Below are 17,708 nucleotides of genomic sequence, written 5' to 3'. Positions count from 1 at the left end.
TTCTACACACGCTTCTGTACTTCCTGAGAGGGTGAACACTAACCACCATGCCCGCACAGCAAGCTTAATCTCCCAGAACAAAGCAGCGCCTTTATGTTTCTTTAATTGAAGCCAAGCCTGTGAACAAGTTCAGGAAGAAAGTTGAATAGCACTGCAAAATTACATTTGTTTGCTAATTAAAAATATGGCCCAATCCCAATGTCCCCTCCCTAAGGCCTTAAGCCCTAAAACTTCAGGAATTTAACTGGCGTCACCTGGTAAATGGTTGAGTGTGAGAGGCTGCAAGGGCTTGAACTGGTATAAATACGAATGGGACAGCACTTTGCAGCGACATCACGTTACCTTGACGATGCCAATTGTGGGTTTTTAGTTTTAGTTTTTTAACTGCCAGATTTGAATGTCTCCCAGGCTCTTGCATTACCAGACGAGAGGTAGCCTAATTGTCAAATTATCAATATAATATGGCCTATACTTGGATTCATCTGATTTCATGTTTTTTTTTTTATGTTCCATCTTAAATCCGTAATGTTAATGTGGTCTTTCTGTCTAAATGTATTATGCCAGGAAGTGCCGTCCTCTTTGTTTTCCTTTTTTTCATTAACGCCTCCGAGCTTCCCCTGGTAACCTTGTGTTTAACGTCACAAAGGTATGAATTGTGGGTAATTCCCTCTCCTCCCCTCACCCTTTTAGAGTTCTGCGGACTTACGAAAAGTGTGCATGAAGGGCTCAAAATAGCTGCGAGAGAGCCCTCAAACACTTTTCGACGATTGGACAGCAGGACAACAGTGGGACAACCTTCACAGATTTTGCGGGAATGCGCCTCAAAGTCTGTGAGTCTGTGTGTGTGTGGACATTGGGTTTGGGCCATATATTGTCCAGAGGAGATAAAAACACAACATGCAGCGGAAACAGATGCACATAAAATCCCTTCCTCCTGTGAAATTAGCTTATACTGCATCAGCCATCAGTTAAAAAGAAGAAAAACTGTTTGCATATCTTAGGACAACCTGAATATGTTGCTATTCATACAATCTCACTTCATGAAAACCTGTGATACATATTTACACGTACAAAGTTCTATGAACACTAATGAGCTTGGAACTAGCGGTCTATGTGGGGCCCGCAGCAGATGCTGCCAGTGCTTTTTCTAAGGCTGTGAGTTGGCACAGATGGTCGTGTTGTAATGCATGGTAATAACCTTCAGTTAGCATGCCATAGCTCACTGCACACACACACATACACACCTCAATTTGCTTTTTGGCAAAAGCCTGTAAATAAATCAAAACTAATGCCTTTGTTACACTGAAACAAGACCCCAGAAACAGTGTGGAGGGCTACCAATGTGTGGTGTTTTTCTCTATTTGTTGAACTATAGAGATATCTGAAAATCCCCTAAATCTAGTTTTGTAAATGCAGGCTTCAGAGAACGATTCATAGAAGCCTTTGATGTCTTTCATCTGCGAAGAATCAGTGTAATCACTCAGTGAACATTTTACACTCACATTTATTGCATTATTTACCGCGATATAAAACGTATAAGGAGTACAGGGACACAGATGCTGGATGGATATTTGTTCCAACTCGAATGAAAAGAATGATACCATGCCTCCTTGTTCTGGATATTTAAAGATACCGTAGTGTTCATATAGTGCCAACTGAATATTTACTTTATATCACCTCCATGTACCATTAAAAGCCTCTGCATTGTCTTCCTTGTTTTGCCAACTGACTGTAAAAAGACCAAAAAGAGTAAACCATCCGCAGACAGATAAGTTGGAGTGTATTTGTGTGTTTACAAGCAGGTGAGTGGGTATGTACTGAAGTGTGAGTGGAGTGGAGATTGAGTGATGCTACATTTGAGATGGATGTGTGTCACTGGAGGTTGGACCTTAATGCAGAAAACATGTCAGGGCCAGGGTTTGATCTAACACTTGGCCCTTCACTGCATTCAGTGGACTACTATATACCCAGGAGTAGCCAGAGTGTATATATATACTGTATGTTACATATACACATACATATTGACTTTAGAGTCATTCATTTCAACTATATTTTCATGTCCTTGATATCCTTAAGTGATGCAGTATGTAGAAATTGGCATCAGAGTTTTTGGTCCAAAATGTGTGTTAAAATGTAAAAAGTAGTTTTGCCATAATTACATTAGTTGGCAGAATGGTGGTTCAACATTTGTATTCAATACCAAAGTGTTGCTCCAAGCAATGTCAAAAAATAAGTCAGACACAACATCACCACACAAGAGTCAGGTAGCTCTGTAACACCAAGTAATGAAAGCCAGTGAACGCTATCTTTGGTTGCTTTTTGGCTGCAAAATAACGAGGCAGGGAAGATATATTATAGGTTACATCACCGTGCATGTCACTGGCAGTCAAAACCAGTGGCAATTTTAGACTGTTTTAAGGGGTGCTTAAGCACATCTAAATTTCAACTCTGCACCTCTAAAAAATAATAAAAAAAACCTAAGGAATCCATTGGTACCAAGCATGTCATGCTAGCTTGCTGTGAAGGAGACTAAATAATGCTACACAGTTAGGCTAAATTTTGGCGATGGAAAAACTGGCATGGCCATTTTCAAAGGTGTCCCTTAACCTCTGACCTCACGATATGTGAATGAAAATGGGTTCTATAGGTACCAACAAGTCTCCCCTTTACAGACATGCCCACTTTATGATAATCCCATGCAGTTTGGGGCAAAAACATGCAGTTTTTTGCAACCTCAAAATTGCTGTAACAACTTATGAGACATAATAGAGCATGGGAATGGCCATCATATACTTCACTCATAATGTTCTAAACCCTTCTACATTTTCATAATTTATATACAGTATATACTGCTGACCTGCTATCTCCCCAGCAGACTCCCCCCACCCCCACCCCTAAAAAAGAAAAAAACGGGTCTAACTACATTTTTTAGATTTTGCTAACTTGTCTGTTTGAGACAGGAGACAAACAATTACAGGTTTAATATCCAGTATTCTTGCTGTTACACACTCCGGTACAGCAGGTGGCGGCTTTTACCTTTAATGTTGGCAGTCCGCCAGTAAAACCAAAGGAGAAGAAGAAGTAGATAGTGAATTTCATGATGGCGCAGATTAAAAACACAAGTAAGTTGAAACGTTTGCAAATAAAATTGCTGAATGTTCCGACAGAACGTCGGTCAAATTGGTTATTACCATAAAAATAGGTTATAATGGGATAACATTAAATGAGAAAAGTTTATCTACAGGAGAATAAATATTTGAAAGCAATACAGAATGACTGAGAGCCTTACTGCATAGTATTTCATTATATTTTAAATTGTCACCTGGCGCCTGAATTTTGTGTTTTCCTCTACATAAAGAAAGAAATGTCCATCATAGTTTGATGCAGAAAAGGCAGAAATGGGTGCATAAAAATTCTCCAGAATGCAGGAAATTGAGTGTTGTTGATGCTCAAAATGTCCTTGACTGTACACATGTCACATTCTCAGGGATGCATACCTAGAGGAGAACATATAGTGGGGCACATAGTAGTTGATTGGATTACCCTGAGCTGCAGTACTGTTATTTCAGCTTGCTTGCCCCCTTTATGTGGTTTAGGTGGTTTTGTAGCACAGTGTTGGCTGTAAGTAAATAAGGGCTGACTAGATTATTGAATTTATGCATTGATTTATCCAGTGCAGTTCAGAAAATCACTGAGCCGCTTCCTGCTATTGAATGCCTGCAGGCTGGTATGAAGACCTTTCTGCCTCTGCTTGTGACATCAGTGCTTAGAACACATGTGCAAGAACACACTGTTTCCCCCATTTCAGCACGCTAAATCTCTGCAACACCCAAACGCTGCACCGCGTACTGTACAGGGTTGAAAGAACATCGCATGAACTGCTTAAAGGGGACATATGATGCTCATTTCCAGGTTCATGCTTGTATTTTGGGTTTCTACTAGAAACTTCAATGTTGCAAAAAACACATTATTTTTCTCATACTGTCTGTGTGAATATACCTGTATTCACCCTCTGTCTGAAACGCTCCGTTTTAGCGCCCATCTAACGCTCATCTTCACTCTCTTAGTATATAAACGTGTATAAATTCAGTACTGTAAGGCACAAGCAAGCAATGGATATTATATTTTTCAGCACAACATGGGCTATTTGAATATGTATGCTGCAGTGATATCACATGCTGTTGTCAAAAGAAAAAGTAAAAACGGAATTTGAATGTTTCAACATTTCATTCATTTTCTACAACAATCCTCGTAGCTTTGTAAATCCGCGATGTGCCATTTTGCAATCATCATTGGCACATTGCTTTGCGCACGGTTCACCACCTAATAACACAGCTTGTGATTGGAGAGCAGAGAGTCTGCCAGATATCTCATTCACCAAAACAGTAACATTAAAGAGTTGTTTGTATAGACGGCATTAGATTATTAGATTTATTGCTTTTATCATTACTTTTTAATGTCCAAAAATAACAGTGTTTCCTTGATGGATTACCAAGCCTCTGGATGAATTATAAGGGCAAGTGACAGCTTGTTGTAACGGCGGGACGGTGCACTGCAGGACAGTTTTTAAAGTAAGTCGCCGCATATATCCGTTACAGAGATATTGTTCTATTAAAAGTATGAAGTGTGTGATTTTGCAATCACTGGTGACTGACGTGACCCCAGAGGGTTAAGCACCCCTCCCAAAAAAGCTCAGTCTCCTCTAATTGACTTGCGAAAAAAACAAAAAAATGGTGCACCTTTGCAAAGGTATAGTTCTCAAGCTGTGGGCGATATATTCCAATAAGCCTGTATGTGACATAGGAAGGGGAGCCAAATCTGAATGTCTGAACCCAAATGTACTGTATGTGCACAAACACTGAAAAAGGGAGTTTTTCAAGATATGTCCCCTTTAAACTGTTGACTTTGAGTTTGTTTTGCTTGTCTCTAAAAATTAGGCACTGGTATATATACTTTTAGTCATTGGTCACTAGTTATGATATTAAATAGATTAATATATTCAGTTGGACATATTAGAGAATCCATTATCCAGTCAGATATCTGTGCTATTTGATATTGTAATATTGTAAATTACTACTATTAAAATACTTAAAGTTAGCTCCACCTCAACCAGCAACAGTATCAACATATATATATAACATAAAGAGGCCATTCCGCATAACAAGTGCTTTTATGCTGATACTTAAGTAGAAGATCTGAAGACTCCTTCCACCTCTGGTAATAAGGGACGGTTTATTGATGTAGTCCGATTAACAAAACAGCTTCTGTGAACTCACATATTTGGGAGTCCCAACAGAGCTTGAACAGTAGAGCACTGTGCCAACTTCAAAGAATTTGTTCATAAGACCAGTTCATGTGCAAAAAGATGATGAAAAATGCCAGTTGAGGTTTGTTAGAATGCTAAATAGGCACGTCAAACCATGTTGGTGGATTAAAATGCCATCATGCTGCAAATAAGAATGTCAGTCCAATTTCTTCAGTTGGATACTATTTAGATGTGTAGTCACTGTTACAGAGAACTTCAATGTTATGGGTTGATCAATGTGTTGTTGTTTTGAACCTTCTGATCTCTTTTTTTTCTCAATATGTCCCTTGTTATTTGTCAAGGCACTACATTTCTAGTGCTCTTAATAACCTTAATTAACCTTAATCTTTTGTGACTATTTTGTTTTAACGGTGAGCTCAATTACAGTTTTCGCTAGACCATTTTTATTTTAACAATAACCTTCTACTTGTTTTAAAAATGGTTATTTAGAACCTATCAATACTGATCTATTAAATATTCTTAATAACATAGTTTGCTGGTATCTAATATGTGTTGCTAAATGGGACCGACGTCACATTACTGTAACATCACAAAAGTGCCCAGTAAGAGCCAAATAATGACCAATGTTTATTCAATAACAACTATTTTTACATACTTTAAATTACTTTATTTTACAGGAACAATAGCTGTGCTTCACGAACAAATAAATATTAGGGTGTAATCTAAAGAGAATCAATCATAGTCAACGCTGGCTGTGACGTGCAAGCAGCGTGTCAGCAGCACTTGAGCGTCATGCAGGATGCCTCATGATGCTTTACTTCCCGTTGCTACGTTGTTTTCATGAAATGAATTTGTTCCATCTCTTTATCAGCAACCCAACTCAAAGTGTGATTCATGTCGTGGGAGACACGGTGGAAATGAGGCTCTGCATTCATGACTGAAGTGAAAACAATGACAGGCTAATATGAAACAACACTGCCGACGTTTAATAATTTAGAACAGTTCATTATTCCAGACTAGTTTCTTGGACGTAACGAGGCCTTGAGGCAGTTTGCAGTGTGAAATGAACAATGATTAGAAATAATAATTGTTTTCTGGTTATCAATTGTCTAATTAAAACAATTAATTAAACAACTGAATTGATTGTTTTGATTAAATTCTTCCTGCATAGTTGTTTGTGTATAGAAAGGGCTAGTAACTAACTGCTCTTGTAGTGGCAATGACAGAAAAGCTCATTCTTCGCCATCACCCGTTCACTTACCAGAAAAAGGCGTACATGACCAAGGCGTTCCCAGTAACGCCCACTGTTCCAATCACCAAGACAAAGAAGGCAACGATGTAGTGAGCGTGAGCCTGGACTTCCACCTGCCGATAGAATCCGTGATCCACATCCATCTCTGTGACGACGACAACCACAAACACACAGAAACAGATGTCAGCATCAAAGGGACTTTCCTCGTGTACAGCATGTCCCAGTGACTTTCAAACAAACCCGATGTTCCTTCCCGTCCCTCTAACCCACTAAACCTAACAGCATTATGTAAGAGTGCTTATCTTGATCAGCAAGGAAAACATCTGGAGGCAAGAATATAAAAGAAGACTGATGGCACACAGCTGGCGTCTGCAACACTATCTTTATTCATTCCTTCATGTCATTCTATTTAGCGGAGTCAGTTTGGCTCAAGGTCATGTGAATTAGTTGTTTTCTTTGTAATAGTTTAATCATTACATTGTGTTAATAGTTTATACATTACATTTGGTTTTACATATTCTATTCCTATTTCAATTTTTGTTTGTTTTCATGCTTTCGAGATGTACCAGTTCAGTGCTCACATGTTGTCACAAGTGAACTTACCCACTATTTTCCTATCCAAGGAAATTCCCACATTTCCTCCCGGCTCATTGTTGATATTTTGAAACTCAACTGTGAGCTTTGTTGAGTTTAAAAACAGGAAATGTTGGGTTACTGTGGGGCACTATAACAAAATTGGACAGTGTATTTGTAAGCTCTGAGGAAAAGTCAGGACTGTTCTGGTGCCTACACCGCTGTACAGTATGTCTGTCGGGTTGGTTGGACAATACAGACTGTCTATCATGTCTGGCTTTCAAGCTGTACAGGGAAAACTTTCACACAGAACAGTGCTAAAAGCCTTAAAACTGTACACCTGAGCACTTTTTAGCCTTGCTAATGGCATGGCTCTATGGATGGCAATGTCCATCTGTCTGTCTGTCTGTCGGTAGGTGGACTCTTAGTCTTGCTTGCCAACCCTGTCTCCCACAAAATGACGTTCCCATACAACTAAACTGCATAACCAAAATGCATTTTGAGGGAAACGTATTTTCTCCCAGATTACGGTCACAGTTTTGAACATGCGATCAACATTGTAGATGGAAAAAAACAAAACGAAAACTTAACAGAACTAGTTAGGTTCAGGTAACAAAACTACTTGGTTAGCTTTAGTAAAAAAATAAATAATGATTTGGCTTAAAATTACTTAAAAACAAAACAAAAACGCAAGAAATGACTACGTTTCACACGGGACTCCAACACTGGTCTCCTTTTGCTTGTTATACTCCTTATTATTCAATAATGTTTATATTCAACGTATTTTCATTTGCGGTCACTTGATATACTACATCACCTGCTCTGCGCGTTGCTCTTTGTACTACATCACTTGCTGTGGCCGTCCACAGAGGTATTTGTTATTAGACAAACGTAATGCGTGACAAAATATGTTTCCTTCCGAACGTAATTGAGAATTCAGTAATGTAGTTGTATGGGAACGCAATATTTAGGAGACAGGGCTGTGTTTGCACACCAGGGGCCTTATTCAAAAAGCTTCTAGGAGAAAGAGTTGCTCTTAGTGACAAAATTCTAAGAAAAATTCTTATAATTATGACATTTTCTTGGAATTTTTCCTTACAGTTAAGACCAGATCCTCGCAAAGATAAAAGTCATTCACAGCTCCTGAGGGGAAAACTGTCGGTGGAGGAGGACTTTTAAATACTTAAGAGTTTCTTAAGCAGAGGAGAAAATGGCAGAAAGAATGAAATAGATTAAATATTAAAGTTACCAGCATGGTAAATAAATGTAAGCAAATACATATAACAACTATCAGGATGTGAATAAACTACTTCACAAGTCTGTATTTTCATGCATTTTGTCGGCTACTTTTAAAGTATGGCTTACAATTTATTCAACAGAGATGTTCAATTCATAAAATAGCATTCATAATTACACAATGTCTTAATAGAGACTCAGTTATATGCATATATTTCTATTACCTCAGTGTCCTCTTTTAAAAACTTATTTTTATAAAATGGCTTTTGTTTTTTGCTTTTATTCATTGATTTATTCTTATGATTTGTATTAATTGTCTTTATCTGTTTCTATTTCTTGGCTGCGTTTGACTTTCTAATTTGTAATTGCACTGTGTACTGTGCATTTTTCTATTTTTCTTTTTTTTTATGAACCAATCACACCTTTTTAAAAGCCTGTGCCATACCTAGCAACGGGATCAACCACACCTCCTTACTAAGGTAAAAGTTCCTCCCTTCCTTGTTCAGAGTTGATCTGAGAAGTTCCTTAAATCTCTACTAATCTAGATTTTTTTAGGCTAAATTAGGAGCTCTCTGGAAGTATTCTGAGTGATAACGGCCCCAGATGTATAAACCATGCCTATGTACAACAAAACAAATACACCATTCCCTGCATGTAACTGATATTTATGTGTGCACCTTACACAGACCAGGCGTACACATAAATCGACAGGGATCCGAGGGTGATGTGCTAAGGTGGAGATGAAAAATAAGGTAATAAATATTTAGATTCTGAATCATTTTATTTTGTTTAGGTTGTTAGCAAGTTTCAATGATCGTGTGATTAGTTTTCAGTCTAAACAGTGATTTGCAAAATTAGTTTCAATCATCTTCCCCCACGCATTTTTTTTCTTTGTGTCAGCTCTCTTGAAGCATTTTTTGCCCTTGTTTAAGCTTTTCAGTTCGTTACATCTTGAACAAGATAAATCCTGCTCTAGGCACTGGATGTTCAATGCAAGGCGTTTGGTTAGGAATTATCTTTCCTAAATCCTGACACATGGAAACAAAACACATTCCTGTTCAAAGAGCTTTAAAGGGAACATATCATGCTCATTTTCAGGTTCATACTTGTAAAATCACATTTTCTGATCTAGGCAGCCCACAAGAAACTGACAGGGTTGTCTTATTTCACAGTTTGTGGGTTGGTTGGCACTCCAGATGGAGTGGAGCAGAAGATCATGTTAGTTTTCTACCGGGCTGTCTTGGAAAGTATCGTAACATATGGCATCACGGCCTGGTACGGTAACCTGACTGGGCAGTTGAAGTCACAGATTTCACGCCTGGTGCAGACTGCCATGAAGATTATGGGGGTCAAAAACCACCCTACCGTCCAGACGCTTTATGAGCAGTCTGTCATCAGACAGGCACAGAAAATTGTGTCAGACCCAACTCACATCTTACATCAGGAGAACCAACTTTTACCTTCCGGCAGGAGATATAGAGTCACGCGGTGCAGATTGAACCGTTACAAACATTCATTCTTGCCGATGTCTATTAAACTCCTCAACAACTCGTAACATAAAGCTATCATAAGGACAGTGCAAAATGGTTAGACAGTGCAATATGTTAAATTAGGACAGTGCAATTAATGCATCTGTGTAATATTGGGCTATTGTTTGTGCAATATGGGCAAGACGGTAAACGGTGCAGTGCACTACCTGGGTGCAATACCTGCCATGGTGTGTGTGATAGTATGTGCCATTAAGTACGTGGACTGTGTATGTGTTGAAACATCTGTTTCTGTGGAACTGTTTCCCTGTCTTGTGTGGAATCGTTTATTATTGTTGTTGCACTTTTCTGGATGAAAATGCTCCCCAAAAGTCTTCCAGTTCACCTTATACACTGACTTGACATGACAGATTAGAGTGAATATATGGATTTTTGTGTAATGAATTACATGTTTATACGTTATAGAATTAGAAGGATTATGACAGTCAGTGCATTTTAATATCAACCATTAACTCTCGCAAACTGTAAAATCGGTAGGCTAAGTATTAATCCCGGTAAGAGTTGAAGAGCAGTGAAGCTGCCGTGGCTTTCTGGTCAGAGAGGGAGATCCTCACTCAGTATTATTGAACTGATGGGCTTTGAGAGTTTTTATGAGGTCGTTCTATACATACAGATCAAAGAGCCAAAAAATGACAAAGGATAGTTTCTTTTTACCAACAACTCTAATAAGGCAACATAGCATTTACAAAATGGATGGTAGTTTGACAGGCAAGTGCAACAGTTTTTAATCTGTCAAAAGTGCCCAATGACTGCTGTGCTGTAAATGACTGAGAAATATCTATCAAAAAGGTGATTAAGTCAAGGCATTTCTGATAATGAAAATGGCTGTATGTACTTCCACATGCTGTTCCACGTGGCCATTGCTCAGCTGCGGCAGTGATTATAAGACGACGTCTATGTTTTGTTAATGTGATGGAATCAGGAGGGCACCTCGAGTCGCGCAGCATTTATCATCCCTTGTAAACCCACTTCCCTGTTCGCCACTGCTCTGCATTATAGAACGGAGTTGGGTGCCCGTGCAGCTCAGTGCTCTCCGCCACAGCAGATGCTGTAAAACATCTGTCATGTATCGCATTAATAATTTGTTTGAGAACATGAACATGTTATCATAAATCATGTCTGTTGACTCGGTGCGCAACGCAAAGCTGAGTGATGGTGCTGTGCTTAATCCGCCAGAGCAGTAGGGAATCTGACTCATAATGTATATCCATGAGAAATGCATGTTGCTATGCCTAAAAACTATGGTATAAAAACTTAATAGATAAAGTATAGATATTTATATTACGGCACAATGGGTGAAGTACACATGGACGTGCAGGGTGTCGGGTCCAAACAGGGAGCTCTTGCTGTGCTCAGTGAAGGCTTGTGCGTCAGAGGAACCCTCCATCACTTCTTACTTCCCCTCATTAGGCATCAAAGCATTGTCTCATACGAAAGGCTAAAGTCCCATTAATCAAATACATATCTGATTTAGTGTGACTGTGTTCACACTAAAGGTGAAAAGCACTCGCTACCATCTTTAATGAACATTTTATAACTGGGATGAATGCATATTCATTCAGAAATTGTTAAAATGACTGTTTTGATAAAGGAGAGCATGTCCTGTGTACTGTTTTAAGTCAATTATTTTAATTTATGTGGCTAATAAAAATACATTCAAACTATTTAATTTAATAAACTACAGATCTTTTGGTAAATTACTTGAAGAAATTCTCTTGACAAATGTATTGCTAAGGGTTACACAGAGAATAGGTCGCATCAACAAGTGTGTTCGAGATTTTACTTTTAGAAGTTATCCTCCATTGTTGGTGATAATTAAATGATGTTATAAAAAGGATGTTGTATTGGTGAGACACCTGCCGTATGCACATGCCCTGCTTGTGGTATATTTAAGTATTGATCTGCTAATGTCAACATTACTGTATAATTATATGAGCGGGGTAAAATCTGTTGTGGTTAATCAAAGGGTGATGAGAATAAAGAAGATCTTAAATAATAGCTAAAAATGAGTGACTGCATGTAATCTACCTTTAATACGACACACGCATGAAACTGGTACAACAAGCAAGCTGAAACAAAACACGTATGGAAACCACAGATTTTTCTGCAAATGCATATTTTAAACAACCCAAGATACAATTGTTAAATTAAAACATTCTTGAAAACTGTTTTTATTCTCTTAGAGAGTTTGCTTCATATTGTCGATTTTCAATAAATTTGCATATCATAGTTTAAGTACTAGTATACAACTGCAAAAAATAAAGAAATAGATTCCAATATATATAAAAAAGTATTACTTTACCTCATCCAGAGAGTGAAGTCCCTTTTCCTCTTCAGAGCACCTCTGTGTTTGTAGTGGACTGGCAAACAGAATCAGAAGCCGTAGTACAGCATGTCAAAATGCACCACGCTTAAAAGGTTCAAATGGATAAGGTTGATGACTGTGTCTCCAATCTCCAAGTTAGACGGAGATTCTCCCATAAACTGCAGCAACAGTAAGCTGCTGCTACCAGTGCTTGAGAGAATATGAGAATACATAGAAAGGCACATAGAAAGTGAGCAGGAGCAGCAGCCCATTGACCCATCCCCCTTCTGGCTGGCTGGCAACGCATCACACACAGCTCTCACATGGCACAACGCATCGATCAAGCCAGTGTGTGGTGTGTGTGCGTGCATGTGGATGTGTGTCTTGTTTGTGTGGGAAGGTGGGAAGAGGCTCATAATAAAAGACATTTCAGGTAAAATCTAAATCCTTGTAAATGCTTTTAGAAACAAAATGTGCTTCATTGGAAAAAAAAATTTGAAACACCAATTGCATGTTGCACCATTGCCATAATGAATCAAGGTAAACGTGTGCGCTCTGCAGAGTAGTTTTCACATACATTGATTTCTGTGATACTCATTGGCAGTGGCACAATTGTATGTGAGCACCAGTTGATTACATGGGATGTGAGGAAATGACAAAGCCCAGTTGCTGCTGCTTCCCATTGGGCACTTTGGGAATTGCAAAGAAAGGTCTTGTGGTTTTGAAAAGCACCAAACCTTTCACATATAGTATCAGACACATTGTTCACTGCTCATCCTTGTGAATCTTGAGAAAAGCACTCAGACAAAAACCTCCCAATGTTTATCATCTCATGCACAACTGAGCAGACGGCTGCCGCACCTCCTCTTGCCCTTATTATTTCCCTTTTGTTCGATGAAATCTGGACTCTTTGTTTGACTGTCATAGCACCTGGCCCGGTTCAAAGGAGGTCAGAAAACGCAGCGACTTATAAAATGGTGCTTTCTCTGTGAAGATTCAGTCTGCATCTAGCAAGAGGAGGATAAGCCTTTTACACTTCTGGGTCACTGCACTTGCAAGGGAAACAGACCCATCAACATACACTAGTTTCCAACCAGTTGGCTTCACTATGATGAATTCTGACATAGAAACACAGGGAGGCAGATATTCGTTTCCTTTTGCTTTTCTGTTGATTTGTTTTTCTGTGTTGTGTGTTCAAGCGTTGTTCAATCAAACTACAGGATTGCTATGACCAGCTGATCCACTGGCAGTGCATTTGTAGGATCATGAGTACAAGGCTTAACTGTTTTCTTTATGTAGCCAAGACAAAGACAGCTTTCAGTAATGTACGCTTCATCAACAACGGAAATCTGATTTGTTTCCTAGGGGAGTATGCACGTGCATTCTCAGAGGTGTCAACCGGTGGGCAACTCCGGGGTCTGAAAAGTGAAGCCAATGCTGAAGTGCCTTAAACTTGCATTCTTTCTAATAGCCAGCAGGGGGCGACTCCTCTGGTTGCAAAAAGAAGTCTGATTGTATAGAAGTCAATGAGAAAATGAGTCTACTTCTCACTTGATTTATTACCTCAGTAAACATTGTAAACATGAGTTTATGGTCTCAATCGCTAGTTTCAAGTCTTCTTCAATACAGCATGATGTTCATTTAGAAAGTTATGGTCCCATTTAGAGTCAAATAGACCATAAAGCAGGGGATGCTTTAGGGCGTTGCTACCTTGTGATTGATAGGTCGCCACCACGGCGTTGTCCGGTCTGGGTGTTGTCCGCGTTTTTGTCTTACAACTTTAACCCTTTCACAGTGTGTTTTCAGTTCATGGAAGTTAATATTAACGTTTTGGTCACCTAAAAATGTTATTCAGCGTTCGGTTGTACTTAGCTCTACCTTCTTGTGTCACTTCTGGTTGCAACGAAGGTGGCGACGTCCAAAAGATGAAGATGAAGATGATGTGGTCACAGGGAAGAACTGCGTGGGAAACCATGTTGTATCGCCACTTTCTCCGACTTTTCCATAGCCTGGAGGAAGACAATTAAAGTGGCAATTAGGGCTGTGTATTGGCAAGAATCTGGCGATACGATACAATATTATTTTTACACATAATATCGTGATACTCATATGCATTGATATTTTCTTAGACCTCTAGTGACAATAGACACATTTTTTGCTTTAACGTATCATTATGAAGTAATGTTGATTGCACAATGTAATGGCTATAGAATAACGACACTATCTGCGTTTTGACTGGTCCCCCTCGCTTTCACTATGCAATTCCATCTGCCAATGGGTACGATCTCCTGGGAAAATGAAGGCTCAATTTACGGCACAAAGGGAGTGCGTCAACCCTTGCGCAACCAAAAACAGACAGACCATCAGTTAGAGGCAAACCCCGGCTCCTCAAGAGCCACCAAGAGATGGCCATACACTACAATTTTAATGACAGGTGTTTTCATCAGGCTTTAAGACTGGATGAGATTGCTGTTTGTTGGCTTCTTCTGCCTGCGGTGACCCCAACACAACAATCAACCATCCAATTACTGTCAAAATGGTCTGTCACCTCTTTCACGCCTTCTGAGGTGCGAAAAGGACAAACGCATTGCGCAAAATACGCTTCAATAAAAAAGCTTTTATGTGTGAATTAGTCTGCCCTAAGGGGATTTTAGAGACAAGCAGTGGTCCACAGACTGAAGAGGATCTGTGGGGCCACCGGTACATATACAATGTCTCACCATGCACGAAAAACATATAAGAGAAAGGTTTCATTTGTCAGGAACTGTCTGTGACTAAAATCTTAAAGACTAGAATGGAAAGAGGGAAATTAACGTGATGTTTCTCAACCACTCTAACGTCACATAAGGACTATTTTATAACGACGAGACAAGGCCAGAGAAAGAATGTCATCCTCAGTGAATAAGGACAATAATTATCATCGTGGCCATTGTGTCCTTTTAAATTGTAATTTTAGGTCTCCAACCGGCTATTATATGCAATTGTAACTACTGAAAAGCAGCGGCAAGTGAGATGCCAATCCAAATATGCATTGTATAAAGAAGAAAGAAATTGAATGAATAGCTAATTAGGCAGGCACATCATTAAAGTTCTTGTCAACCAGATACCAGAGACCAGACATCAAGAGATGGTTTGTACAATTTGTTTCTGCTTTCAGTTATTTTCAGTTATTTGTTTATTTAACTATTTTGTCACATTATTTGTAAATGTCATTCATTTAAATCTGGTGAGGAAGTCCCTTCTTTATTGGCCCAAACACAATGAAACGTAAAGGCATTTATAAGCACTGGAATTATTATTCACACCTGTTATTTTTGGCCAACTCATTCTTTAAGAGCTGTTTTGATCCACAGACTCTTCCTTGGTTGTGTTGTTTTAAAGGTGTTATTGATAAAATTTTTATGCCGACGAATATTTAAAAAAAAAATGAATACATCCACGGAGCCTTCAGAAAGGTGCCGAATAAAAGTACGGCTTTTCCTGACAAAAATTATATCGATCGTGAATGAGTCATTTTAAAAATGTTGGCGGTTCCAAAATGAATGTTTTGTTTATCTCTGTTGAGGATATCTGACTTTCAAATCCCACTTCTAACAAAGCTTGTGAGCCAAAAGTAAAACGACGTCGGTATCATGTGGTATCTCTGGGTCATCACTTAGTATGGAAAAAACGGATAAATAACTGAGATTGACGGTAAGTGCCTGGCAACGACTTGTTGTCAAGTAAATGCAATGGAACGGGGGAGGGAGAACGGGACATCTAGTGGCTGAATGTTATCAATGTTATCAATAGCACCTTTAAGCACTACAATTCATAAAATAAAGTCAGACTCTTATGAAATGTTTTCACAAACACAATTGGTGTCTGAACACAATATTAGACCTCTGTACTCTCTGATTTGTGTTCAAAAGCACTTTATTATTATTATTATTATTATTATTAGTTACAGAATTTACAAAGGATTTCTCCAGCATGGTTTGTTGACGCTGTGTTTGATGCTTGTTGTAGCCCTGGCCCCTTGTACTGTAGGTTTATCCCCCAAATATCCCAAATTAGAGTTGGGCCCCAGACAGGAGAATAATCACAATTCTACCCAGTCATTTAAAAAAAAACAAAAAAAAAACTGTAAACCAATTTGTAGACAAAATGCACAAAATAAACCAAAACACAAAACATCAATTCATTTTTATCAATTAAATCTTGTTGTATTCAACCCAAATAGCAGTAATCAAATCAAAAGGGCATGGTTCATAGTCAAATACAGTCTTACTCATGAAAAATGCCCACTAAATCAAGAGAAACTACGTTCAAATTCTGAGTCCAGATATGAAAATCAAGAAAGACGGAGAATCCTGGAGAGTTGCAGTAAAGGAGACTTATTTTAATGGACCAACAAAGGCAAGGAAGTCCATAGTTGCATCCACACAGGTCCAAGATGTAGCTGAACAAGCCTCCCAAGTCATCCCACCTGCTCCAGGGATCAGCACACCTCCAGCAGCGCCTTGTTGTCCAAGAAAGTTTACGAAATCCAGACAATTCTCGGATCACTTGCTGCTCAGTTTACTTTCTATACGTCAATGTTTTCTTTTTGGAGCAAAGGTGTCCAGAAACTGAATTAAACTTCAGATGATCTCCTCCTTTAGCCTCTCTCAGATCTCCTCCATGTTGCTTTCCTCCCCCAGCTCACAGGTGTGTCTCATTTATCTCCTTCCCCACCTTCCTTTCCTGTCAGGGTGGAAAAGGGCTATTCTGTACTTTTTCCTTCTGATTCACGCTTTCTCCAGGGACGAGATGGCAGGCCAAGCTTCCTCACGCGCTGCTTCCAGCTAGGTGTACTTAGGCAGGGTTCCCATGATGATGTCCATAACAATCCAATACTCATGGATGCCAGAATTACCCCAGATGTCCACAGGATTTGGCTCTAGTGCCGGTGGCGCTATGGCTCCATCTTGTCTATAACGCAGTTTCAACGTCCACTGGAAGCGTTTCAGAAATTGATTATTTGAGCAAGCTGTTCTTTTGCTGACATTTGTTTGTGATTTACGCACAGATGTATTTATATTCAAGTTAGCAAAATGCACGCTTTGATTTGCAAGCTAAGATCATTTCAAGTGGTTTTGAAATAAAAGTACCATCTACCTCAATAAAATCATTTCTCCTCTTCTGATAATACCTTGTTTTATTTTTCCTATTCATCCTATTCCATTCCTATTAGTCAATAACTCGACAGTTTGACTTCCAATCAGCTGCATCACCACCTTTTTCTTTCACTTATCACTACTCAAACCGAACACCATCTTTGTGACCTGTTCATGAGCATGCAAGAGCCCTATAGGACTCTTAACATATAGCAGCAATTTGTGAGTGTCAATCATTTGTGAAACGTGACGATTTGCAATCTGTGTGTAGGCAGTGCTCACAAATTACTTATAAAACGGGCCCCTGATGAAGTGTGACCTTGTCTGGCTCCATTTTCTTTGAAGTGGGTAAAGACCTCACCTCGCATGCCCTTCTGTAGGCAGTCAACTC

The 17,708-nt window shown here is 39.1% G+C and overlaps 1 protein-coding gene across 2 annotated transcripts in view; it reads right to left on the bottom strand.

The window, feature by feature from the left end:
• Positions 1–17,708, bottom strand: part of opn4xa (opsin 4xa) — a 38,946-nt gene that overhangs the window by 7,295 nt on the left and 13,943 nt on the right. For both annotated transcript variants that reach the window (XM_037751880.1, XM_037751881.1), the window contains exons 4-6: positions 14,058–14,188; positions 12,177–12,234; positions 6,528–6,663 (exon numbers count right to left, since the gene is read on the bottom strand). In XM_037751880.1, coding sequence (XP_037607808.1) covers positions 6,528–6,661 — 134 coding nt within the window. In that variant the 5' untranslated portion in view covers positions 6,662–6,663; positions 12,177–12,234; positions 14,058–14,188. The remainder of the gene's footprint in view (positions 1–6,527; positions 6,664–12,176; positions 12,235–14,057; positions 14,189–17,708) is intronic.

The sequence above is a fragment of the Sebastes umbrosus genome, chromosome 19 (genome assembly GCF_015220745.1).
Source record: "Sebastes umbrosus isolate fSebUmb1 chromosome 19, fSebUmb1.pri, whole genome shotgun sequence".
NCBI lineage: Eukaryota > Metazoa > Chordata > Actinopteri > Perciformes > Sebastidae > Sebastes > Sebastes umbrosus.
The sequence above is the reverse complement of the archived record's forward strand: the minus strand, read 5'-3'. Positions and strand labels throughout refer to the sequence as shown.